At 58.4% G+C, this 21,261-nt stretch overlaps 1 protein-coding gene and 1 long non-coding RNA gene across 2 annotated transcripts in view; one reads left to right on the top strand and one right to left on the bottom strand.

Annotated features, from left to right (window-relative positions):
- Positions 1-20,012, top strand: EPPK1 (epiplakin 1). The gene is made up of 2 exons (XM_080582341.1): positions 1-2,355; positions 6,292-20,012. Exons 1-2 carry the CDS (start codon positions 1,900-1,902, stop codon positions 18,970-18,972), a joined length of 13,137 nt encoding a protein of 4,378 aa, XP_080438467.1. The 5' UTR covers positions 1-1,899; the 3' UTR covers positions 18,973-20,012.
- Positions 19,056-21,261, bottom strand: part of LOC308190690 — a 29,951-nt gene continuing 27,745 nt past the window's right edge. Inside the window, exon 4 of the long non-coding RNA XR_013947451.1 lies at positions 19,056-20,652. This is a non-coding gene — a long non-coding RNA (uncharacterized lncRNA). The remainder of the gene's footprint in view (positions 20,653-21,261) is intronic.

Raw genomic sequence — 21,261 nt, forward strand, 5'->3', positions numbered from 1 at the left:
CCACAAAAAGCCTCTCTGCAGCCCGTCTGGCTCAGCAGCCCGGGGAACAGAGGATTCACTGCGGCTCCTGGGAGTGAACAGAAACCTCCAGATTGAGCCATGGCCGCCCATGGGCCAGGAGAGGTGCCCTAGCTGGTTTGAGCCCTTTTCTTTGTTAGCAAAGATGTTTTGGTTAAGCCACAGACAGTCAGTTCAAATGCATACGCATGAATTGCAACCACACATTACTGCTAATTACCGTAACCAGATGCTTTCCCCTGTGTTTGGGCAGCGTGCCCAAAAAAGCAAAAGCAAAACATTGTCGGCAGGCGTAGCAGCAGAACACCCTAGCACAGCCCAGCACGATTCCTCTTCAGGAAAGCAAGGGGATGATCCCCTTTGGCTGCCAGCGCCGGGCTCCCTGGCCCCTGGCAAGACGTGTGTTACTGTCCTGACCCCCGTGCACCGTGCCTGGCCCTGCTGCAGCCCCGTGGCCGTCCTTGCTCCCAGCCGAGGGCAGCACAGCCTTCGGGAGGCCGTGGATGGGTCCAGGACCCCACTAGGGGGCCAGCAGGTCAGCCTCGCCTGCGGGAAGCTCTGTGGTGACGGCACCACTCCAACATGTTGGTGCTGATCCCTCTGCAGCGGCACGCACTCATCACTGTTTGCCTTTGGATTAAGGCTCCCTGGCTCCTCCTTGGAGTGAAACCTCTGCCGTCACTGGCAATGCCCATGTGGCCATCGGAAACCCACGCTGGCTTTTGGCACACAGCCTCCTCCCAGTGTACCACTCTAACAGGGGACAGTTATGGCGCTGGCTGCTGGCCCTGCCAGGGGGAAACTGCATCCACTGCTGCTGCTGCCCCGTTTGGACATCACCCCATAGCTGTGGGTCATGGCCTGCCGAAGGCACCCGGGCCAGCCCCTCTCTCGGTGCCGCAGCTCTGCTGCCCGGGGTGGGCCCGAGGGTCTGTCTGCAGTCCCGGAGCACTGGGCTCTGCACTGCTCAAGCAGCGGGCACGGAGAGGGTCCCTGCGTGGGCACACGGCTACACCGAGCACGGGGCTGCCTCTGCGTGGGGTGCAGAGCTGCTGCCATGGGGACCCACAGTGGGAGCCATCTCCATGTGCCTGCTGGACCACGCTGTGCCGCGGGCTCACCCATCCAGCCCCGCACCTGGATACCGGCAGCTCTCCAGACAACACACTCCTACACACCGTAAACACCTTGCCCAAGCGGCGCATATCCCGTCCTCCCCAGCATGGCGCAGGGCTGGCACCAGGACGGGGCTGCAGCATGGCCCTGCAGCGCCCAGCTGCCCCAGAGGCCCACCTCCCTGTGCCTGGTGCCTGCTTACTTTTGGGGTCCACCAAGCACCCGTGGCACCAGTGATAGGAGCAGGGGTGCGGAGGGTGGAGATGGGGAGCCGGGTGTGGGGCTGGGTGCGGGGTCCGGGGAAAGGCGTGGGGCTGGTGACGGAGGCAGAGGAGGGGTGCGCAGGTGACTCAGGCAGCAGTAGGGTGGCTTGGGCATGTTTGGGGCAGTACAGGCTCCACCTGCACATCCATGTCGGAAAACAGGATGAGGGCAAAGTTGGGGGTCCCCCACTTCCTCCTCAGCTGCCTTGGTGCCAGCTGGAAGCCTGGGGGGTCTGTCAGCCCTGCAGCTGCAGCCCAGGGTGCAGCCACGCAGACACACCAGTGCGGCCGACTGGGCAGGGGACGGACACACAGCATGCGCAGGGTGGGGGGGACTGCAGGGGCTGCCATGGGAGAGGGACTGGGTGAGAGCTGCCACCAGGATGAGGTGCTGGGGCATTTTAGCGTGGGGCTAAATGCTGGGGGCATGGGAGAGTAGCTGGGGTCAGGGGTGGTTACGGGGCTGCTGCGAGATGGGGAAAAGGAGGAGAGGCTGCTGGGGATGAGAGCAGCGCAGGCACAAAGGCCCTGTTGTCTCTCCCCGTTTCTCCCTCCTCCTCCACAGAGGGCGCTGCCCGAGCAGGCAGTTGCCTGCAGGACAGGACCACCGATCGGCATCGGGGCCAGCTGGGGACCCTCGTGCCCCTTGCCCTGCTCAGAGCCTGGCCCCCTCCTGCCCGAAGGGCACAGGGCAGGCTGTGCTGACGGGGCACAGGGGCGCAGCCCAGCGGGGCCATGTGCAGCCAGACCATGGCAAGGGGGGCGTTGGGCACGGAGGGAGCTGTGGGGAGGGCTGATCCATGAGCTTATGGCACAGGGCTGGGCTGGTGTGTCATCCCCAGGGGCGGGGAAGGGAAAGGTTTTAAACGCGCTCCAGTCCCAGGCAGGAAGCAGTGGTGAAAGCAGCGGGACTGCGGGCACCTGCTGGGCGAACCCGTCCTGCGACCACCGTGGGCAGGTAGGAGAGGTCCGGAGCAGAGGGGCCCAGCCGGGCACCGTGGGGCTGCCCCAGGAGCCGCAGCAGCCGGAGGCACTCGCGCAGGTCTCAGGCATGCGAGGAATGCGGCATTGCCTGCACTTGCACTGGGCAGCGGCCAGGTGACAGTGGGCATAGGGCAACAGCCGCACGGCACTACAGCACGGCACCGCCAGCCCCCGAGCACAGCGGGAGGATGCTGATCCCTGCCCCTGGCATGCCCCAGGAGTGGGTCGGGGTCAAGAACCTCCTGGGAGGATGGCTCCTGGTTGAAGCTCCTGCTGCCCTGGGGCTCTGACGGGCACAGCAAGGCTTGTAGGGGCGGCAGGTGCTGAGGATGGGGCAGGCATTGGGGTGGTGCGTGGCAGGCGGGCAGAGCCATGACGTGGTGCCCGGTGAGGCAGGGGTATGTGGGGATGGGGAATTGCCCCACGTGGGCATGGTGTGACCCTGGGGGGGCTTGCTGCGGTGGAACCTGCTCCAGGCACCTGCACTAATGGTCACTGGCACCACCAGGGACTGCGTCCCCTGCGTCCCTCCCCAGCTTGGCACTGCCCCAAAAGGGGTTCTGGGCTGCCCCCAGTCCTGCTCAAAGCAAGGACCCCCAAGCTCCCCTCCCTGTTCCTATCGCCCCTCTGTCGCTGCCTCGGCAAACTCCTCTGTTGCTCTCCCTCCCCCTGAAATGCCCCCAGTGTTAGCCCCTTCCAGCCGGGGCCACCCCACAGCCCTCTCCACCATCCTGCCGGGCTCCCACCCACAGCCCTGCTCCCTCCCCTCTGCTCTGGGGCCTCCCCCGGCAGGCACACCTCCTCCCCGAAACCATGCCCCCCACCCTGCAAGTAAAACCTGTCCCTTCTCCCCATCTCTCCCTCCCCAGCCGGCGCCAGCCCTGTTTGTGCACTCCTGCCAGTGCGGATGTGCAGGGGGCGTCCATGGAGCACCTGGGCAGGCGTAGCTGGAATGCGCCCGCGCGCTGGGTGTGCGAGGCAAAGCCTCCCTGCGGTGACTCATGCTGGCGAGGGGGTTGTGCTGAGCGGCTCCAGGGGCACAAAGGGGATGCACAAACGTGAGGTACCATCTAAGGCCATGGCTTGTGCCAGAGCCAGCGCGTTTCCTGACGCAGCCAGAAAGGTGCGGAGCAGCAAGTACCGCTGCCAGGGAGGGCTGCCCACGCCAGGAGAGACTGTGGCCTCAGGGAGGGCTGCGGGTGCCAGCACCTGAAACGCAGCCAGGAATCGACCTGGCTTTGTAGGCAGAGCCAGTTACTAAAAGTTTCCGTGGCGCTGACGCTTTCTGATTACCGGGAGAAGCGTCCTTCCTCAACCTGCACACCCGCTGCCTCCTCCCCTTGTGCTGCTCTGCGGACAGCCCCGAGGAGCAGCAGCCCCAGCTCTGCCGTGGGGGGGGGGGGTCCTGCCCCAGCCCCCGACCCTGCTGGGAGCTGCACCGTGATGGGTGGCAGTGACCAAATCCCCTCTGCACCCCAGTGCTGGTGGCTGGCTCGGATCAGAGACCTGCAGGGATCTGCGTGGGGCTCTGCGGACACCGCAGCTGCACCAGCACTGCCCACCCCTGAGCACGCGTGGCTGAGCTGAGTTCCTCCCCGTCTCACTGGCATCACTGCCAGGAAAGGGCTGCAGGCCTGGAGAAGCTTTCACAACCCTGCGCGGTTCCAGGAGAGTGCAGGCAAAGCAGGTGGTGAGGTGCTGCCGGCCCCTTCGCATTTTGAGTGTGCCCCAGGCACAGGGCACCAGCACGTAGGAACCCAGGGGACCGAGCAGAGGGCCCCGTGCACAGCACAGAGTGTGGGACAGAGCAGCCGCCCCCCTCCCGCCATGCAGCAGTCCCCTCGCCATGCAGAGCCCCCCACGTCCCTGCTCCCCTGGCCCTGTCTGGCCCAGGACAGCCCTTCCCAGAGGCAGGAGCACCGATGGCCCGTCCCTCCTGCCGTCCCCACCTCTCGGTGCCACCGCTAGATGCAATCCCAAACTTGCAAACAGAGGCGGCACTGCCTGGGCAGATCTGAGCCCATGCAGCAGTGCCTGCACTGACATCTCGGGCAGACGGAGCCTGCTGGGACCTTTCCTGTGGGGACAGAGCCCGGAGCACGGCCAGGAGCGAGGCAAAGGTGCTGGGGGAGCAGGAGGAGCTGCAGGGGGCACACGGGCACAGAGCCGGGAGCGCAGAGCCTGTTGGAAGGGCATGGCACACTGCTCTGCGCTCTTGCTGTGTTTACTCTGGTGGATGTGGGCCTGTGGGCTGAGGGCAGGATCCACTCCCTGGTGCCGAGACGCAGCCAGTCCTTGCTGTCCACACTCGGTGCAACCACCGCAGCGGGTGCATGGGGCACGGCTCTCCTGGGGGCCGGCATGCCTTCCTCCCCGCCGCCGCCTGCGAGGGTGCTGGGCCCCAGGGCACGGCTCCAGGAGCTGCCGTTCCCGATCCTGTTCCCTTTCCAGCTGTATCCTCACAGCCCAGTGCAGTGCAGCCCACCAGCACCACCACCCAGCCAGCTCGGCCATGGTGGCCTGGGCCAGCAGCTCTTGTCTGCCTGCTGCAGTGCCTTGCGCTCAGTCCCCTGCTCCTTGATCCTGCAGCAGAACTGGCTCCCAGCCGTGGGACCGAAGCTGTGAGAGGCTGCAGACATTGAGGCTCCTCTGTGTGGCCCTCAGGCCGTGCCTCACCACAGCTCCCAGACCCCTGCAAAACCCCAGCCTAGCAACAAATGATAGAATCAAAGAATCATAGCGTGGTTTGGGTTGGAAGGGACCTTAAAGGTCCTCTAATTCCACCCCCCTGCCATGGTCAGGGACACCTCCCACCAGACCAGGTTGCTCAAAGCCCCATCCAGCCTGGCCTTGAGCACTTCTAGGGACAGGACATCCACAGCCTCTCTGGGCAACCTGTTCCACTGCCTCACCACTCTCTGAGTAAAGAATTTCCTCTTAATGTCTAATTTAAAGTTCCTCTCTTTTAGTTTGAAACTGTTCCCCTTCGTCCTGTCACTATCCACCCATGTAAAAAGTCACTCTCCACATGCCCTCCAGCCCTCTCTTTTGCACAGCCCAGTGCTTGACAGCCTCCCGCTCCCTGCTGGCACGTTATTTGACTGTGTAATGGCTATATTGTGGTCAATCCCAGCGTGCCCAGCAGCTTTTCAAGTGTGCACGCAGGCTTGCAGTTTAATGTGCTCCCAGTGTGGCCAGCGGCACCCACCAGCTTCTCCTTGTGCTGCTCCCCTTTGCCCCGCTCCCTCCTGCCCTCTCTGCCCACAACTTCTGAGCGACACCAGGCAGGGCAGACAGCCCACCCCACAGCAGCCAGAGGACCTCCGGGGTTCTGCTGGGGCTGCTCCAGCCCCTGCTGACCAGGCTGACCACTGGCCCCTGGCAGAGGCTGCAGCCGTTTGTGCTACCTCAGGGCTTGCCTGTCCCTTTGCCGCGTCCAGCAGCAGCCCAATGAGCGCAGGTCCTCCTTGGGGCTGCTGCCCTGGCCTGGTGCTTCGCCCCACACCAGCTGCCCTCCTGGCCTTTGAAGTGCCACACAGAACAGACGCAAGCCCTGTGCAGACTGGTGACCAAATGCACATTACAGCTCGTGGGGGCTTTTCTCCTCTCAGGAGCTGGACCTGCCTCAGCCCAGTGCCCCACGGGCCCCACAGGTGGACCCCTAATCTCTCTTGCACATCAAGATGTCCCAGTGCATCCAGTAAAGACCCGGAGCGTGCTTGCCTCTGGCAGGACTGGCTCTGCATGCCAGGGACAGGGACAAGCACACTGCCACAAATGTGCTCCGCCTGTGGCTGTTACTTCCCACTGCCCGTGAGATACTTCTTTTCCTTTTTTCCCCAATTCAGCACGCAAAGCATAGAAGAGTTGATTTCTCAGTGAGCTTCCCCATTCTCTCCCATCTCTGCAGAAAGCTGTGGAAGGGGTGCGCAGAGGAAGGATGGCGAGCAAGCCAGCAGTGAATGGCCATGCTGCCCCCATCTCTCACCAGGAAGATGTGCCAGAAGCAAACCACTTCTGCCAGGGCACACTGCCTTGCAAACAGAAGACAGCAGCTGGCGGGCATGTGGCAGCAATGGATGCTGCTAGTGAGCCTTCAGAGGCACCTGGCAGCATTGCTGGAGTGTATGTAGAGGCTTTGAAGAAGATAATGAGCTTTTATGATGCCACCAGAGAGCATCTTCTGAGTTTGGATCCGGCACTCTTTCTTCTGGAAGCCCAGGCAGCCATGGGCTTCATTGCTGACCCGGTGAAGAACAGGCATGTCTCCATAGCAGAAGCTGTACACCTGGGGTTGGTGGGGCTGGAGCTGAAGGAGAAGCTGCTCTCTGCAGAGAAAGCTGCCACTGGCTTTTTGGATCCCTACACAGAAGAGAAAATCTCCCTCTACCAGGCAATCCAGAAGGACCTGATTGGGAGAGAGCAAGGAGCCCGGCTGCTAGAGGCCCAGATGGCAACCGGAGGCATCATTGACCCAGCCACAGGCTGCCGGCTCCCAGCAGATGTTGCCTGTGAGAGGGGATATTTAGATGAAGAGATGAGGCAGCTCTTCTCTGACCCCAGCAACGAGGACAGCAAAGGGTTCCTCGACCCCAGTACTATGGAGAGGGTCACCTACACGGAGCTTATAAAGAGGTGTGTTGTTGATCCAGCCTCAGGCTTCCTCCTCTTGCCCCTGCAAATCACATTCGCAGGACTGGGAGGAAGGGTGAGCAGTAGGGATCTGCTGGAGGCTGGCATCATCAGCCCTGACACGTTCAGAGGTCTTGAGGAGGGAAGAGTTTCTGCCCAGGAGGTAGCAGAGAGTGACTCTGTCCAGCAGTTCCTACGTGGGACAAGGAGCATAGCTGGTGTTGTCCTGCCTTCCAGTGAGCGGAAAAGCCTTTACCAGGCCCTGAGAGAGCATCTCCTCCTGCCTGGCACTGCTCTGACACTCCTGCAAGTCCAGGCCTCCACTGGCAGCCTGACAGACCCCATAAAGAACAAAACCTTCTCTGTTGATGAGGCTGTCAGGACTGGTCTCATCGGCCCAGAGCTTCATGAGAAACTGTCTTCAGCTGAGAGGACCATCACTGGGTACAGGGACCCCTACACTGGGGAAATGCTCTCCCTGTTCCAAGCCATCAGGAAGGCCTTCATCCCCAGGGACCATGGCATTTGCCTTCTGGAGGCTCAGATGGCTACAGGGGGCATCATTGCTCCGGGCCGGCACTTCCGTGTCCCCACAGAGACAGCTTGCAAGTGGGGATACTTGGATGAGACCACAAGACAGCTCCTCTCCAGTCCTGCTGATGAAGTGAAAGGGTTCTTTGACCCCAGCTCCAAGGAGAAGCTGACTTACGCAGACTTGCTAAAGCGATGTGTCACTGATTCCAACACAGGGCTCCTTCTGCTGCCACTTAGTGGAGACAGCGGAGAAGGACCCAAGGGAACCCCCGTCTTCTTTGACTACAAGACCCAAACGGATCTGGAAAACACAAAGGTACCCATTACTTTAGGCAAATTCAAAGGAAAATCAGTGTCTCTCTGGAAACTCCTCTTCTCAGACTACATCCAGAGTGAGCAAAGAGCTGCTCTCACCCAGCAGTACCTTTCAGGAATGCTCTCTACACAACAATTGGCCAAGGCAGTCAGTGTCACCATTGAAGAAATGGCTTCCACTGCTAATGTCACCTTTGAAGGACTGAGGGGTCGCGTGACAGCTGACCAGCTCCTGAGCTCTGAAATCATCAACAAAGATTTGTTTAAGAAACTGAAGGAAGGAGAAACATCAGCCAAAGAAGTTGTCAGCATGGACACTGTCAAGAAGTACCTGCAAGGGACAGGTAGCATTGCTGGGTTGCTGCTTCCTGACTCCCAGGAGAAGATGAGCATCTACCAGGCAAAGAGGAAAGGATTTTTACGGCCAGGAACATCACTGATCCTCCTGGAGGCACAGGCTGCCACTGGATTTATCATTGACCCAGCTGCCAACAAAAGGTATTCTGTAGATGAGGCTTTACAAGCAAATGTCATTGGCCCAGATGTTTATGACAAGCTACTGACTGCAGAGAAATCAGTCACTGGCTACAGAGATCCTTACTCAGGGACCAAGATCTCCCTCTTCCAGGCCATGAAGAAGGAGCTCATCGTCAAGGAGCACGCTATCCGCCTGCTTGAGGCCCAGATCGCCACCGGCGGCATCATCGACCCTGTCAATAGCCACCGCATCCCCGTGGAGGTGGCATACAAGCGGGGCTACTTTGACAAGAAGATGAATGTAATCCTTTCTGACCCCAGTGATGACACCAAGGGCTTCTTTGACCCCAACACGCACGAGAACCTCACCTACCTGCAGCTGAAAGAGAAGTGCATCACAGAGCCGTCCACCGGGCTCTGCCTCCTTCCTTTGAACAGCAGGAAGCGCCAGTTCATCGACGACACCACCAGGCAGCTGTTCAGGAACTCCTGGCTGCCTGTCAGGTTTGGGCGCTTACGTGGGGAGAAGGTCTCTGTGTGGGACCTGCTGAACTCCGAGTACTTCAGCGAGGGGAGGCGCCGAGAAATCTTCAACCACTACCAGCTGAGGAAACTCACCCTGGAGCAAATCCGGATCATGCTAGAGGAGGAAATCAAAAAATGGGCCCCCATCAAGTTCCCAGCCATGAGAGGCAGCATCAGCGCCTATCACCTGATGGAAACGGGCATCATTGACAGGGCCCTGTTTGAGAAGGTGTTGGAGGGCTCTGTCACACCAGAGGAAGTCCTGCGCATGGACTCTGTCAGAAGATACCTCTATGGCTCTGGCAGCATCGGGGGGATTGTGCTCCAGCCATCAAACCAGAGGATAAGCATTTATGAGGCCATGAAACAGAACATCATGGTACCTGGAGTAGCCCTACCACTCCTAGAGGCCCAGGCTGCCACAGGCTTTATCATTGACCCAGTGAACAACCAGAAACTCTGTGTGGATGACGCCGTCAAGGAAGGAGTCATTGGGCCAGAAGTCCATGAGAAGCTTCAGCAAGCAGAAGGGGCTGTGTCAGGCTATAAAGATCCTTTCACAGGCAAGAAGATACCCCTCTTCCAGGCTATGAAGAAGGGCCTGATCACTGACAAACAGGCCATGCAGCTGATGGAGGTGCAGATGGCTACAGGAGGCATCATTGACCCAACGTGTGGCCACCATATCCCCATAGAAGCTGCCCAAAAGCGAGGGTGCCTGGACGAGGACACAAGCAAGGCCCTTTCTAAACCCAATGACAACAACAGAGCCTTCTGCGTCCCAGACAGCAAAGAGACCGTGACCTACGCTGAGCTCATAGAGCGCTGCCAGAAGGACGAGATCTCTGGCTTCCACTTGCTGCCTCTACAACAGACAGCCGTTCCTGTCTACACAGATGAACAAATCCAACAGCTTTTCAAGGAAACTGTGGTGAAGGAAAAAGGGGTCTCCCTCTGGGAGCTAATCCACTCTGGGTATTTCACTGATGAGCAGAGGAGTGACTTTGTGGAGAGGTTCCGTGCTAAGGAAACGTCGCTGCAGCAGCTGGTAGCTCTTGTGCTCAGACTGGTAAGGGAGATGGAGATGAAAGCCTGCACCCACATCACCTTCCAGGGCTTGCAGGGAAGTGTCCCCGCAGTCTGGTTGCTGGAGGCTGGCATCATTACTGAGAAGATGTTCGAAGAACTAGCTCAGGGCATAAGAACTCCCGAGGAAGTGGCTGAAATAGGGAGTGTGAAGAGGTACTTGCAGGGCACAGGCAGCATAGCCGGGGTATTCATACAGGCATCCAAAAAGAAGATGAGTTTTTACAATGCCATGAAAAACAATCTCCTCCTCCCTGGGGCTGCTCTGAAGCTGCTAGAAGCTCAGGCAGCCACAGGGTACCTAACTGACCCAGCAACAAGTCAGAGACTCAGTGTGAGGGATGCCGTGAGAGCAGCTGTTGTTGGTGAGGAGCTCACAGAGAAGCTTCTCCTAGCTGAGAGGGCAGTGACTGGCTACACAGACCCCTACACAGGGAGCTCCATCTCCCTGTGCCAGGCGGTCAGGAAAGAGCTCATTCCCCTGGGTGAAGCTGTTCCTTTGCTAGAGGCCCAGCTGGCCACAGGAGGGGTCATCGATCCTGTTCACCACCATCACCTTCCACTCCAGGCTGCATACAGGTACGGCTTCTATGATGAGGACCTGAACCAAAACCTCACTCAGCTGAATGACAACACCAAAATCTTTTTCGATCCAAACACAAAGGAGAACGTGACCTACCAGCAGCTGAAGGACAGGTGCATTTATGAGGCTGAGACAGGCCTCTGGTTCCTTCCTCTGTCAGAAAATGCAATGTTCTGCGTGGATGAACAAACCATGGAGATGCTGAAATCTGTGACTGTCTGTGTCAACATAGGACGGTTCAAAGGACAGACAGTGTCAGTCTGGGACCTTCTCAACTCTGAATACATCTCAGACAGCAAAAGAAGAGAGCTGGTGCAAAAGTACAAAGATGAGAATACTGAAGTGCTACATGAAATCATAATGATTGTCATGAAAATCATCAAAGAGACTGAGGTGCAAGGAAAGAAGTTTGCATTCAAAGGTCTGCGGAAAAGAGTGTCCGCCAGTGATCTCTTCCAGTCTCAACTGATAGACAAAAAAACCCTCGATGAGCTCAACCAGGGGAAGAAAACAGTCAAAGAAGTCACTGAAATGGACTCTGTCCGCAGATACTTGGAGGGCAGCAATTTCATAGCAGGGGTCCTTATACAGCCAAGCAATGAGAAGATGAGCATCTACCAGGCCATGAGGAAGGGCATCCTGAGGCCGGGGACAGCACTGGTGTTGCTGGAGGCACAGGCTGCTACCGGCTACATCATTGACCCAGAGAAAAACAAGAAATTTTCAGTGGAGGAAGCATTTAAGGAAGGTCTAATTGGGTGTGAGATTTTTGAAAAGCTACTCTGTGCAGAAAGAGCCGTGACAGGCTACATTGACCCCTACACAAAAGCACCAATGTCCCTATTTGAAGCCATGAACCAAGGGCTAATAGTGAAGAGCCACGGCATCCGCCTGCTCGAGGCCCAGATCGCCACCGGCGGCATCATCGACCCCGTGCACAGCCACCGCCTCCCTGTGGAAGTGGCTTACAAGCGCGGCTACTTCGATGAGGAGATGAACCAGATCCTCTCCGACCCCAGCGACGACACCAAGGGCTTCTTCGATCCCAACACGCACGAGAACCTCACCTACATGCAGCTCCTGGAGAGATGTGTCCAAGATTCAGAGACTGGGTTGTACATGCTACAAGTTGTCCAGGAAGGGGGAAAGTACTTCTACATAGATGAATTGACAAAACAGGTTTTGCACTCAAAGCCCCTTAAAGTGACAGTTGGAAAATTCAAGGACCAAACAGTTTCTGTCTGGGAAATTCTCTGTTCCCATTACATCTCCGAGCAGAAAAGGAAAGAACTAGTGAAGCAATATAAATGTAAAACTCTAACTCTGGAAAACCTTATAGCTCTCATCCTCAAAACAATTGAGGATACAGAGCAAAAAGCAGAAGCCCTCAAGGTCAAAGGACTCCGAGGTGAGGTGTCAGTGTCAGAATTGTTTAACTCCGAGATAATTGACAAGAAGACTCTGGATCAGCTGCAGGATGGAAGTCTCACGCTTCATAGCCTCACAAAGAAGGACATGGTAAAAAGGTACCTGGATGGCACTGGATGCATTGCAGGAGTTCTACTTCCATCAAGGAAAGAGACGATGAGCATCTACCAGGCCCTGAAGAGGGGTCTGCTCTCAGAGCAATGTGCACTGGGGCTACTGGAGGCGCAGGCTGCCACCGGCTTCATTGTTGATCCACTGAAAAATAAGAAGCTCCCCGTGGACGAGGCCATCTTGGCCAAGTTGGTGGGCAGCGAGCTGCACGAGAAGCTCCTGTCAGCAGAGAAAGCTGTGACAGGATATGCAGATCCCCAGACAGGCACTAAAATATCCCTTTTCCAGGCCATAATGAATAAGATAATTGTCAAGGAGCACGGCATCCGCCTGCTTGAGGCCCAGATTGCCACTGGTGGCATCATCGACCCTGTGCACAGCCACCGCATCCCTGTGGAGGTGGCCTACCGGAGGGGCTACTTGGATGGCGATACGTTTCTCGTACTTTCTGATCCAGATCATGGCAGCAAAGGTTTTATAGATCCAAATACTAATGAGAAAATCAGTTACAGTCAGCTCCTGGAAAGATGTTCCAAAGACAGAGATACTGGACTGTACCTGCTGCAGGTCATGGAGAAAGAAGATGACTATTTCTACATTGATGAACAAACAAAACAAGCCCTAATATCTACAAAGGTACAAGTGTCTGTTGGAAAATACAAAGGGAATGAATTATCACTCTGGGAACTTCTCTGTTCTGAGTACATCACAGAAGAGAAAAGAAAAGAACTGGTGAAAAAATATAAAGAGGAATCCCACAACATTATACAAAGAATCATTGATACAATACTAAATATCATTAAAGAAAAAGAGGAGGACAGAAGTGATGTTTGGTTCCAAGGAATAAGACAACAAATAACAGCATCGGAACTTCTCAGTGCAGAGATAATCACAGAAGAAACTATGCAGAAACTCCAGGAAGGAAAAGAAACAGCACAAGAAATAGCGCAAATGGATAATGTGAGAAGATACCTTGAGGGAACTGGAAGCATTGCTGGTGTGCTCGTGCCATCCAAGGCTGACCCCACTAAGATGGAGAAGATGAGCATCTACCAGGCCATGTGGAAGGGCATCCTGAGGCCAGGGACGGCACTAGTGCTGCTGGAGGCACAAGCTGCCACAGGCTTCATCATAGACCCAGTCAAGAATAAAAAGATATCAGTGGATGAAGCTGTCATGTCTGGGCTGGTGGGCAGTGAATTACAGAAAAAACTTCTTTGCGCAGAAAAAGCTGTGACGGGCTACACCCACCCCTGCACAGGACAGAAGATGTCCCTCTTCCAGGCCATGAAGAAGGAGCTCATCGTCAAGGAGCACGGCATCCGCCTGCTCGAGGCCCAGATAGCCACCGGCGGCATCATCGACCCCGTGCACAGCCACCGCCTCCCCGTAGAAGCTGCCTACAAGCGCGGCTACTTTGACCAGGAGATGAACCAGATCCTCTCCGACCCCAGCGACGACACCAAAGGCTTCTTCGACCCCAACACGCACGAGAACCTCACCTACATGCAGCTCCTGCGACGCTGCGTGCCCGACCCGGACACGGGGCTGCTCATGCTGCAGCTGATGGACAAGGGCTCGGTGCTCTACCAGCTGACCGAGGACGCCCGCAAAGCCCTGCAGGCTGCCCGCACCACCGTCAGCGTGGGGCTCTTCCAGGGCCAGAGCGTCACCGTCTGGGAGCTCCTCTTCTCTCGCTACATCCCCGACCACCGGCGCCAGGACCTCCTGCGGAACTACAAGGCGGGGACGCTGGCCATCTCCGAGATGATCACCCTCCTCACCACCATCATCACCGGGGCCGAGGGCCAGGGCCACAGCGCCGCCCTGGCCCGCAAGCCGACACAGCGGGAGGCCCCGCCGCCGGCTGAGAACGGCGAGGCCACGGGCTCCCGGCAGGAGCGGGAGCGGGAGCGGGAGCGAGAGCGGGAGCTGGAGCTGGAGCGGGCCCTGACATCCCACACCGTCGAGGTCTCAGCAGGCGGCTTCCACGGCAGGAAGGTCTCCCTGTGGGAGCTCCTCTTCTCCAAGTACGTCTCCGAGGCGAAGAGGCAGGAGCTGCTGGGGAAGGTCCGCGGCGGCAGCCTGGCGCTGGACGAGCTGGCGAGGCTCCTCACCGTCCTCATCCAGGAGGCGGTGGAGCAGAGCAGCAAGGTGAAATTCACGGGCCTCAGGCGGCAGGTGACCGCCTCGGACCTGCTGGACTCGGGCATCATCGACAAGGACACGCTGGCCGACCTCGTCCAGGGCTCCAAGACGGTGCAGCAGGTGACGGAAATGGCCTCCGTCAAGCGCTACCTGGACGGCACGGGCTGCATCGCCGGCGTGCTGGTGCCGTCCAAGGCCGACCCGGCCAAGATGGAGAAGATGAGCATCTACCAGGCCATGTGGAAGGGCATCCTGAGGCAGGGCACGGCCCTGGTGCTGCTGGAGGCGCAGGCTGCCACCGGCTTCCTCGTCGACCCGCTCACCAACCAGAAGCTCTCTGTGGACGAGGCCGTCTCGTCCGGGCTGGTGGGCAGCAAGCTGCACGAGAAGCTCCTGTCGGCCGAGAGGGCCGTGACGGGCTACACCGACCCCTACACCGGTGACCAGATCTCCCTCTTCCAGGCCATGAAGAAGGAGCTCATCGTCAAGGAGCACGGCATCCGCCTGCTCGAGGCCCAGATAGCCACCGGCGGCATCATCGACCCCGTGCACAGCCACCGCCTCCCCGTAGAAGCTGCCTACAAGCGCGGCTACTTTGACCAGGAGATGAACCAGATCCTCTCCGACCCCAGCGACGACACCAAAGGCTTCTTCGACCCCAACACGCACGAGAACCTCACCTACATGCAGCTCCTGCGACGCTGCGTGCCCGACCCGGACACGGGGCTGCTCATGCTGCAGCTGATGGACAAGGGCTCGGTGCTCTACCAGCTGACCGAGGACGCCCGCAAAGCCCTGCAGGCTGCCCGCACCACCGTCAGCGTGGGGCTCTTCCAGGGCCAGAGCGTCACCGTCTGGGAGCTCCTCTTCTCTCGCTACATCCCCGACCACCGGCGCCAGGACCTCCTGCGGAAGTACAAGGCGGGGACGCTGGCCATCTCCGAGATGATCACCCTCCTCACCACCATCATCACCGGGGCCGAGGGCCAGGGCCACGGCGCCGCCCTGGCCCGCAAGCCGACACAGCGGGAGGCCCCGCCGCCGGCTGAGAACGGCGAGGCCACGGGCTCCCGGCGGGAGCGGGAGCGGGAGCGGGAGCGGGAGCGGGAGCGAGAGCGGGAGCTGGAGCTGGAGCGGGCCCTGACATCCCACACCGTCGAGGTCTCAGCAGGCGGCTTCCACGGCAGGAAGGTCTCCCTGTGGGAGCTCCTCTTCTCCAAGTACGTCTCCGAGGCGAAGAGGCAGGAGCTGCTGGGGAAGGTCCGCGGCGGCAGCCTGGCGCTGGACGAGCTGGCGAGGCTCCTCACCGTCCTCATCCAGGAGGCGGTGGAGCAGAGCAGCAAGGTGAAATTCACGGGCCTCAGGCGGCAGGTGACCGCCTCGGACCTGCTGGACTCGGGCATCATCGACAAGGACACGCTGGCCGACCTCGTCCAGGGCTCCAAGACGGTGCAGCAGGTGACGGAAATGGCCTCCGTCAAGCGCTACCTGGACGGCACGGGCTGCATCGCCGGCGTGCTGGTGCCGTCCAAGGCCGACCCGGCCAAGATGGAGAAGATGAGCATCTACCAGGCCATGTGGAAGGGCATCCTGAGGCAGGGCACGGCCCTGGTGCTGCTGGAGGCGCAGGCTGCCACCGGCTTCCTCGTCGACCCGCTCACCAACCAGAAGCTCTCTGTGGACGAGGCCGTCTCGTCCGGGCTGGTGGGCAGCGAGCTGCACGAGAAGCTCCTGTCGGCCGAGAGGGCCGTGACGGGCTACACCGACCCCTACACCGGCGACCAGATCTCCCTCTTCCAGGCCATGAAGAAGGAGCTCATCGTCAAGGAGCACGGCATCCGCCTGCTCGAGGCCCAGATAGCCACCGGCGGCATCATCGACCCCGTGCACAGCCACCGCCTCCCCGTAGAAGCTGCCTACAAGCGCGGCTACTTTGACCAGGAGATGAACCAGATCCTCTCCGACCCCAGCGACGACACCAAAGGCTTCTTCGACCCCAACACGCACGAGAACCTCACCTACATGCAGCTCCTGCGACGCTGCGTGCCCGACCCGGACACGGGGCTGCTCATGCTGCAGCTGATGGACAAGGGCTCGGTGCTCTACCAGCTGACCGAGGACGCCCGCAAAGCCCTGCAGGCTGCCCGCACCACCGTCAGCGTGGGGCTCTTCCAGGGCCAGAGCGTCACCGTCTGGGAGCTCCTCTTCTCTCGCTACATCCCCGACCACCGGCGCCAGGACCTCCTGCGGAAGTACAAGGCGGGGACGCTGGCCATCTCCGAGATGATCACCCTCCTCACCACCATCATCACCGGGGCCGAGGGCCAGGGCCACGGCGCCGCCCTGGCCCGCAAGCCGACACAGCGGGAGGCCCCGCCGCCGGCTGAGAACGGCGAGGCCACGGGCTCCCGGCAGGAGCGGGAGCGGGAGCGGGAGCGAGAGCGGGAGCTGGAGCTGGAGCGGGCCCTGACATCCCACACTGTCGAGGTCTCAGCAGGCGGCTTCCACGGCAGGAAGGTCTCCCTGTGGGAGCTCCTCTTCTCCAAGTACGTCTCCGAGGCGAAGAGGCAGGAGCTGCTGGGGAAGGTCCGCGGCGGCAGCCTGGCGCTGGACGAGCTGGCGAGGCTCCTCACCGTCCTCATCCAGGAGGCGGTGGAGCAGAGCAGCAAGGTGAAATTCACGGGCCTCAGGCGGCAGGTGACCGCCTCGGACCTGCTGGACTCGGGCATCATCGACAAGGACACGCTGGCCGACCTCGTCCAGGGCTCCAAGACGGTGCAGCAGGTGACGGAAATGGCCTCCGTCAAGCGCTACCTGGACGGCACGGGCTGCATCGCCGGCGTGCTGGTGCCGTCCAAGGCCGACCCGGCCAAGATGGAGAAGATGAGCATCTACCAGGCCATGTGGAAGGGCATCCTGAGGCAGGGCACGGCCCTGGTGCTGCTGGAGGCGCAGGCTGCCACCGGCTTCCTCGTCGACCCGCTCACCAACCAGAAGCTCTCTGTGGACGAGGCCGTCTCGTCCGGGCTGGTGGGCAGCGAGTTGCACGAGAAGCTCCTGTCGGCCGAGAGGGCCGTGACGGGCTACACCGACCCCTACACCGGCGACCAGATCTCCCTCTTCCAGGCCATGAAGAAGGAGCTCATCGTCAAGGAGCACGGCATCCGCCTGCTCGAGGCCCAGATAGCCACCGGCGGCATCATCGACCCCGTGCACAGCCACCGCCTCCCCGTAGAAGCTGCCTACAAGCGCGGCTACTTTGACCAGGAGATGAACCAGATCCTCTCCGACCCCAGCGACGACACCAAAGGCTTCTTCGACCCCAACACGCACGAGAACCTCACCTACATGCAGCTCCTGCGACGCTGCGTGCCCGACCCGGACACGGGGCTGCTCATGCTGCAGCTGATGGACAAGGGCTCGGTGCTCTACCAGCTGACCGAGGACGCCCGCAAAGCCCTGCAGGCTGCCCGCACCACCGTCAGCGTGGGGCTCTTCCAGGGCCAGAGCGTCACCGTCTGGGAGCTCCTCTTCTCTCGCTACATCCCCGACCACCGGCGCCAGGACCTCCTGCGGAAGTACAAGGCGGGGACGCTGGCCATCTCCGAGATGATCACCCTCCTCACCACCATCATCACCGGGGCCGAGGGCCAGGGCCACGGCGCCGCCCTGGCCCGCAAGCCGACACAGCGGGAGGCCCCGCCGCCGGCTGAGAACGGCGAGGCCACGGGCTCCCGGCGGGAGCGGGAGCGGGAGCGGGAGCGGGAGCGAGAGCGGGAGCTGGAGCTGGAGCGGGCCCTGACATCCCACACCGTCGAGGTCTCAGCAGGCGGCTTCCACGGCAGGAAGGTCTCCCTGTGGGAGCTCCTCTTCTCCAAGTACGTCTCCGAGGCGAAGAGGCAGGAGCTGCTGGGGAAGGTCCGCGGCGGCAGCCTGGCGCTGGACGAGCTGGCGAGGCTCCTCACCGTCCTCATCCAGGAGGCGGTGGAGCAGAGCAGCAAGGTGAAATTCACGGGCCTCAGGCGGCAGGTGACCGCCTCGGACCTGCTGGACTCGGGCATCATCGACAAGGACACGCTGGCCGACCTCGTCCAGGGCTCCAAGACGGTGCAGCAGGTGACGGAAATGGCCTCCGTCAAGCGCTACCTGGACGGCACGGGCTGCATCGCCGGCGTGCTGGTGCCGTCCAAGGCCGACCCGGCCAAGATGGAGAAGATGAGCATCTACCAGGCCATGTGGAAGGGCATCCTGAGGCAGGGCACGGCCCTGGTGCTGCTGGAGGCGCAGGCTGCCACCGGCTTCCTCGTCGACCCGCTCACCAACCAGAAGCTCTCTGTGGACGAGGCCGTCTCGTCCGGGCTGGTGGGCAGCGAGCTGCACGAGAAGCTCCTGTCGGCCGAGAGGGCCGTGACGGGCTACACCGACCCCTACACCGGCGACCAGATCTCCCTCTTCCAGGCCATGAAGAAGGAGCTCATCGTCAAGGAGCACGGCATCCGCCTGCTCGAGGCCCAGATAGCCACCGGCGGCATCATCGACCCCGTGCACAGCCACCGCCTCCCCGTAGAAGCTGCCTACAAGCGCGGCTACTTTGACCAGGAGATGAACCAGATCCTCTCCGACCCCAGCGACGACACCAAAGGCTTCTTCGACCCCAACACGCACGAGAACCTCACCTACATGCAGCTCCTGCGACGCTGCGTGCCCGACCCAGACTCTAATCTTTATTTCCTTAATGTTTTCTCTAGTTAATCATAAAACTCTTTACATTTTTTTCTGTGCTATTGCATTGGTGAAGAATTTTTCCGTTGTTGAGACTTGTTTTGCTGCTGGCATTTTTGTCATTTTTTTTATATGTTCTTCTTCTTTTCTTATTGTTTGTAGAGTATTTCCTTGTTCTTCTCTTTCATGTTTCGTAATACAGCAGTTACGGGTTTTAGGTGACTCATCTGAGCATTACAGTATAGTGTTTTAATCCATTGTCTTCTATAACCTAACTGGAATTAATTAATCAGACTGTCTTATGTCCAGCCACTTTGGTGCACGATGTTGTACTTTTTCCTTTATATTTCTTTAAGTCTAAGGATGTCTTTCACATTGTATGAAATGTAGTGAGAATTGGAATTTTATTCCTTCTCTCGTCTGTATCCTTACTTATGGGGAACATTTTTTTTACTATTATACTTTTAAACTATTGCCATAGTTTTAGTTTTGCAAGCCTGTCTCCTGCATGGAGAGCACATTTCCGTGTAGGCATGATGTCAGGCCGAAGTTAGGTGTTACTGGGCTGGTATACATTATCTGTGTTTGCTGTCACTGCCTCAGTCCATCCAATATTTCTGGAGGCCTCTAGACCACATATACCCTTAACTGAGAGTGGTTTGGTCTCTCTCTGATGTGTACAATCAAATCACTCAAGTTTTTGCTTTCCCTGCCTTCAGTTGTCCAGCTCTCCTGAGAGCCTCTATAGAGAGTTGTTTTGTGGCATCCATGCAAGAGCTGAGAAACAGTAGCGTATGTTGTCATTCTGTACTTCTAGCCAAAGCTGTCCCTGTATGCAGCCAGCAGTAAGGGCAGCTGGTGGTACAGAATCTGCTACCTCCAGCTGTTTCCTCCAGTACATTTCTCAGCTCCTTTTGCCATTCCGTGTCCTGAGTTGACTTTTCCTCCCTTCAGGTGCAGCCCATGTGCATGTTCCTGGAGTAGAGACAGCCTCTGGACCACTGTGCCATACAGTTCGGTACTGAATAATTCTACTACTGCTTAATAAAAGGAAACATACAAACCTTAAATTCATTGTCTTTGGCTATTTGCCTTAATTAACTCAGTTGCATCCTTGGAAAATTGAGTTCTCACCACAGTTTTTGTAGCTGATAGGTGAAAGCAAATGTAGATTAGCTGTGGAACTCCTTACCATAAACTGCTATGTAGTCCAGAGAGTCGCATGGGCTCAAAAAGGGATGGGACAAATTACTGGGAGTGGGCTGTTAAATGCATGGAAATACTCAGTCCCAGGAGGTTCCTGAGCCACAGTTTACTTGGAGATGGGAGACACGGTCAGGGAGGTATCAGTATGGGCTTGCACTGTAGTTACATGCTCAGTGTAGGCTCTGATACCGGACAAAGCTGGCTGCAGCATATTGGAAATGCAGACCTGTGCTCTGGGCTGATTTAACTGCAATTGTCCTTGCCACCATCTGAATTATGAGCACTTGGAAACACTGGAAATGCTGCAATTTACTCGAAGTGACACACTCTCAAGGGGATATTTTATATCTCTCAGGCCTCTCTGCACTTCGTATTGGAGTTAGTTCAGCTTCCTCCCACACCAACCTGCAGGCACTGTAATTCCAGCTCCAGAGGGACTCGATGATTTAGGCTCCCATGCAAACCAAAAGGCTTCATATTCATCTTCTAGACTTCTGCTCTTTCCTGGAAATAGATTAGAAAATGCATAGCCAAAATCAGCCTGAATGGCCCATATGTGTCTCCAGATCTCACAGTCCTACATAGTGCTATGGTGTAAGAGGGCCCATGACCAGCTGCTGCGTGAGAGAAAACACTGGGATGGACAGGCTCTTGCCATGGCACAGCACAGCCATTCCTATCAGAATCACAGAATCATGGAATGGTTTGGGTTGGGAGGGACCTTAAAGATGATCTAATTCTAACCCCTATGCCACGGGCAGTGACACCTCCCACTAGACCAGGTTACTCAAAGCCCCATCCAGCCTGACCTTGAGCACTTCCAGAGATGGGGAATCCACAACTTCTTGAGGCAGCCTGTTCCTAGGCCTCACCACCCTCAGAGTAAAGAATTTCTTCCTTATATCTAACATAAATCTACTCTCTTCTAGTTTAAAGCCATTACTCCTTGTCCTGTCACTACACCCCTTGACCAACAGTCCCTCCCCAGCCTGCAGCCTGCAGCCCCCTTTAGGTACTGGAAGGCCACTGTAAGGTCTCCCCGGAGCCTTCTCTTCTCCAGGCTGAACTACCCCAAATCTCTCAGCCTGTCTTTGTAGCAGAGGTGCTCCAGAC

The sequence above is a fragment of the Anser brachyrhynchus genome (assembly GCF_964034855.1).
Source record: "Anser brachyrhynchus genome assembly, chromosome: 2".
In the NCBI taxonomy this organism is placed as follows: Eukaryota; Metazoa; Chordata; class Aves; order Anseriformes; family Anatidae; genus Anser; species Anser brachyrhynchus.

Coding starts and splice junctions, on each gene's coding strand:
- EPPK1 (XM_080582341.1), top strand. CDS start 1,900: ATGAGAGCAGCGCAGGCACAAAGGCCCTGTTGTCTCTCCCCGTTTCTC. Junction 2,356..6,291: donor CCTGCGACCACCGTGGGCAG/GTAGGAGAGGTC, acceptor CCATCTCTGCAG/AAAGCTGTGGAAGGGGTGCG.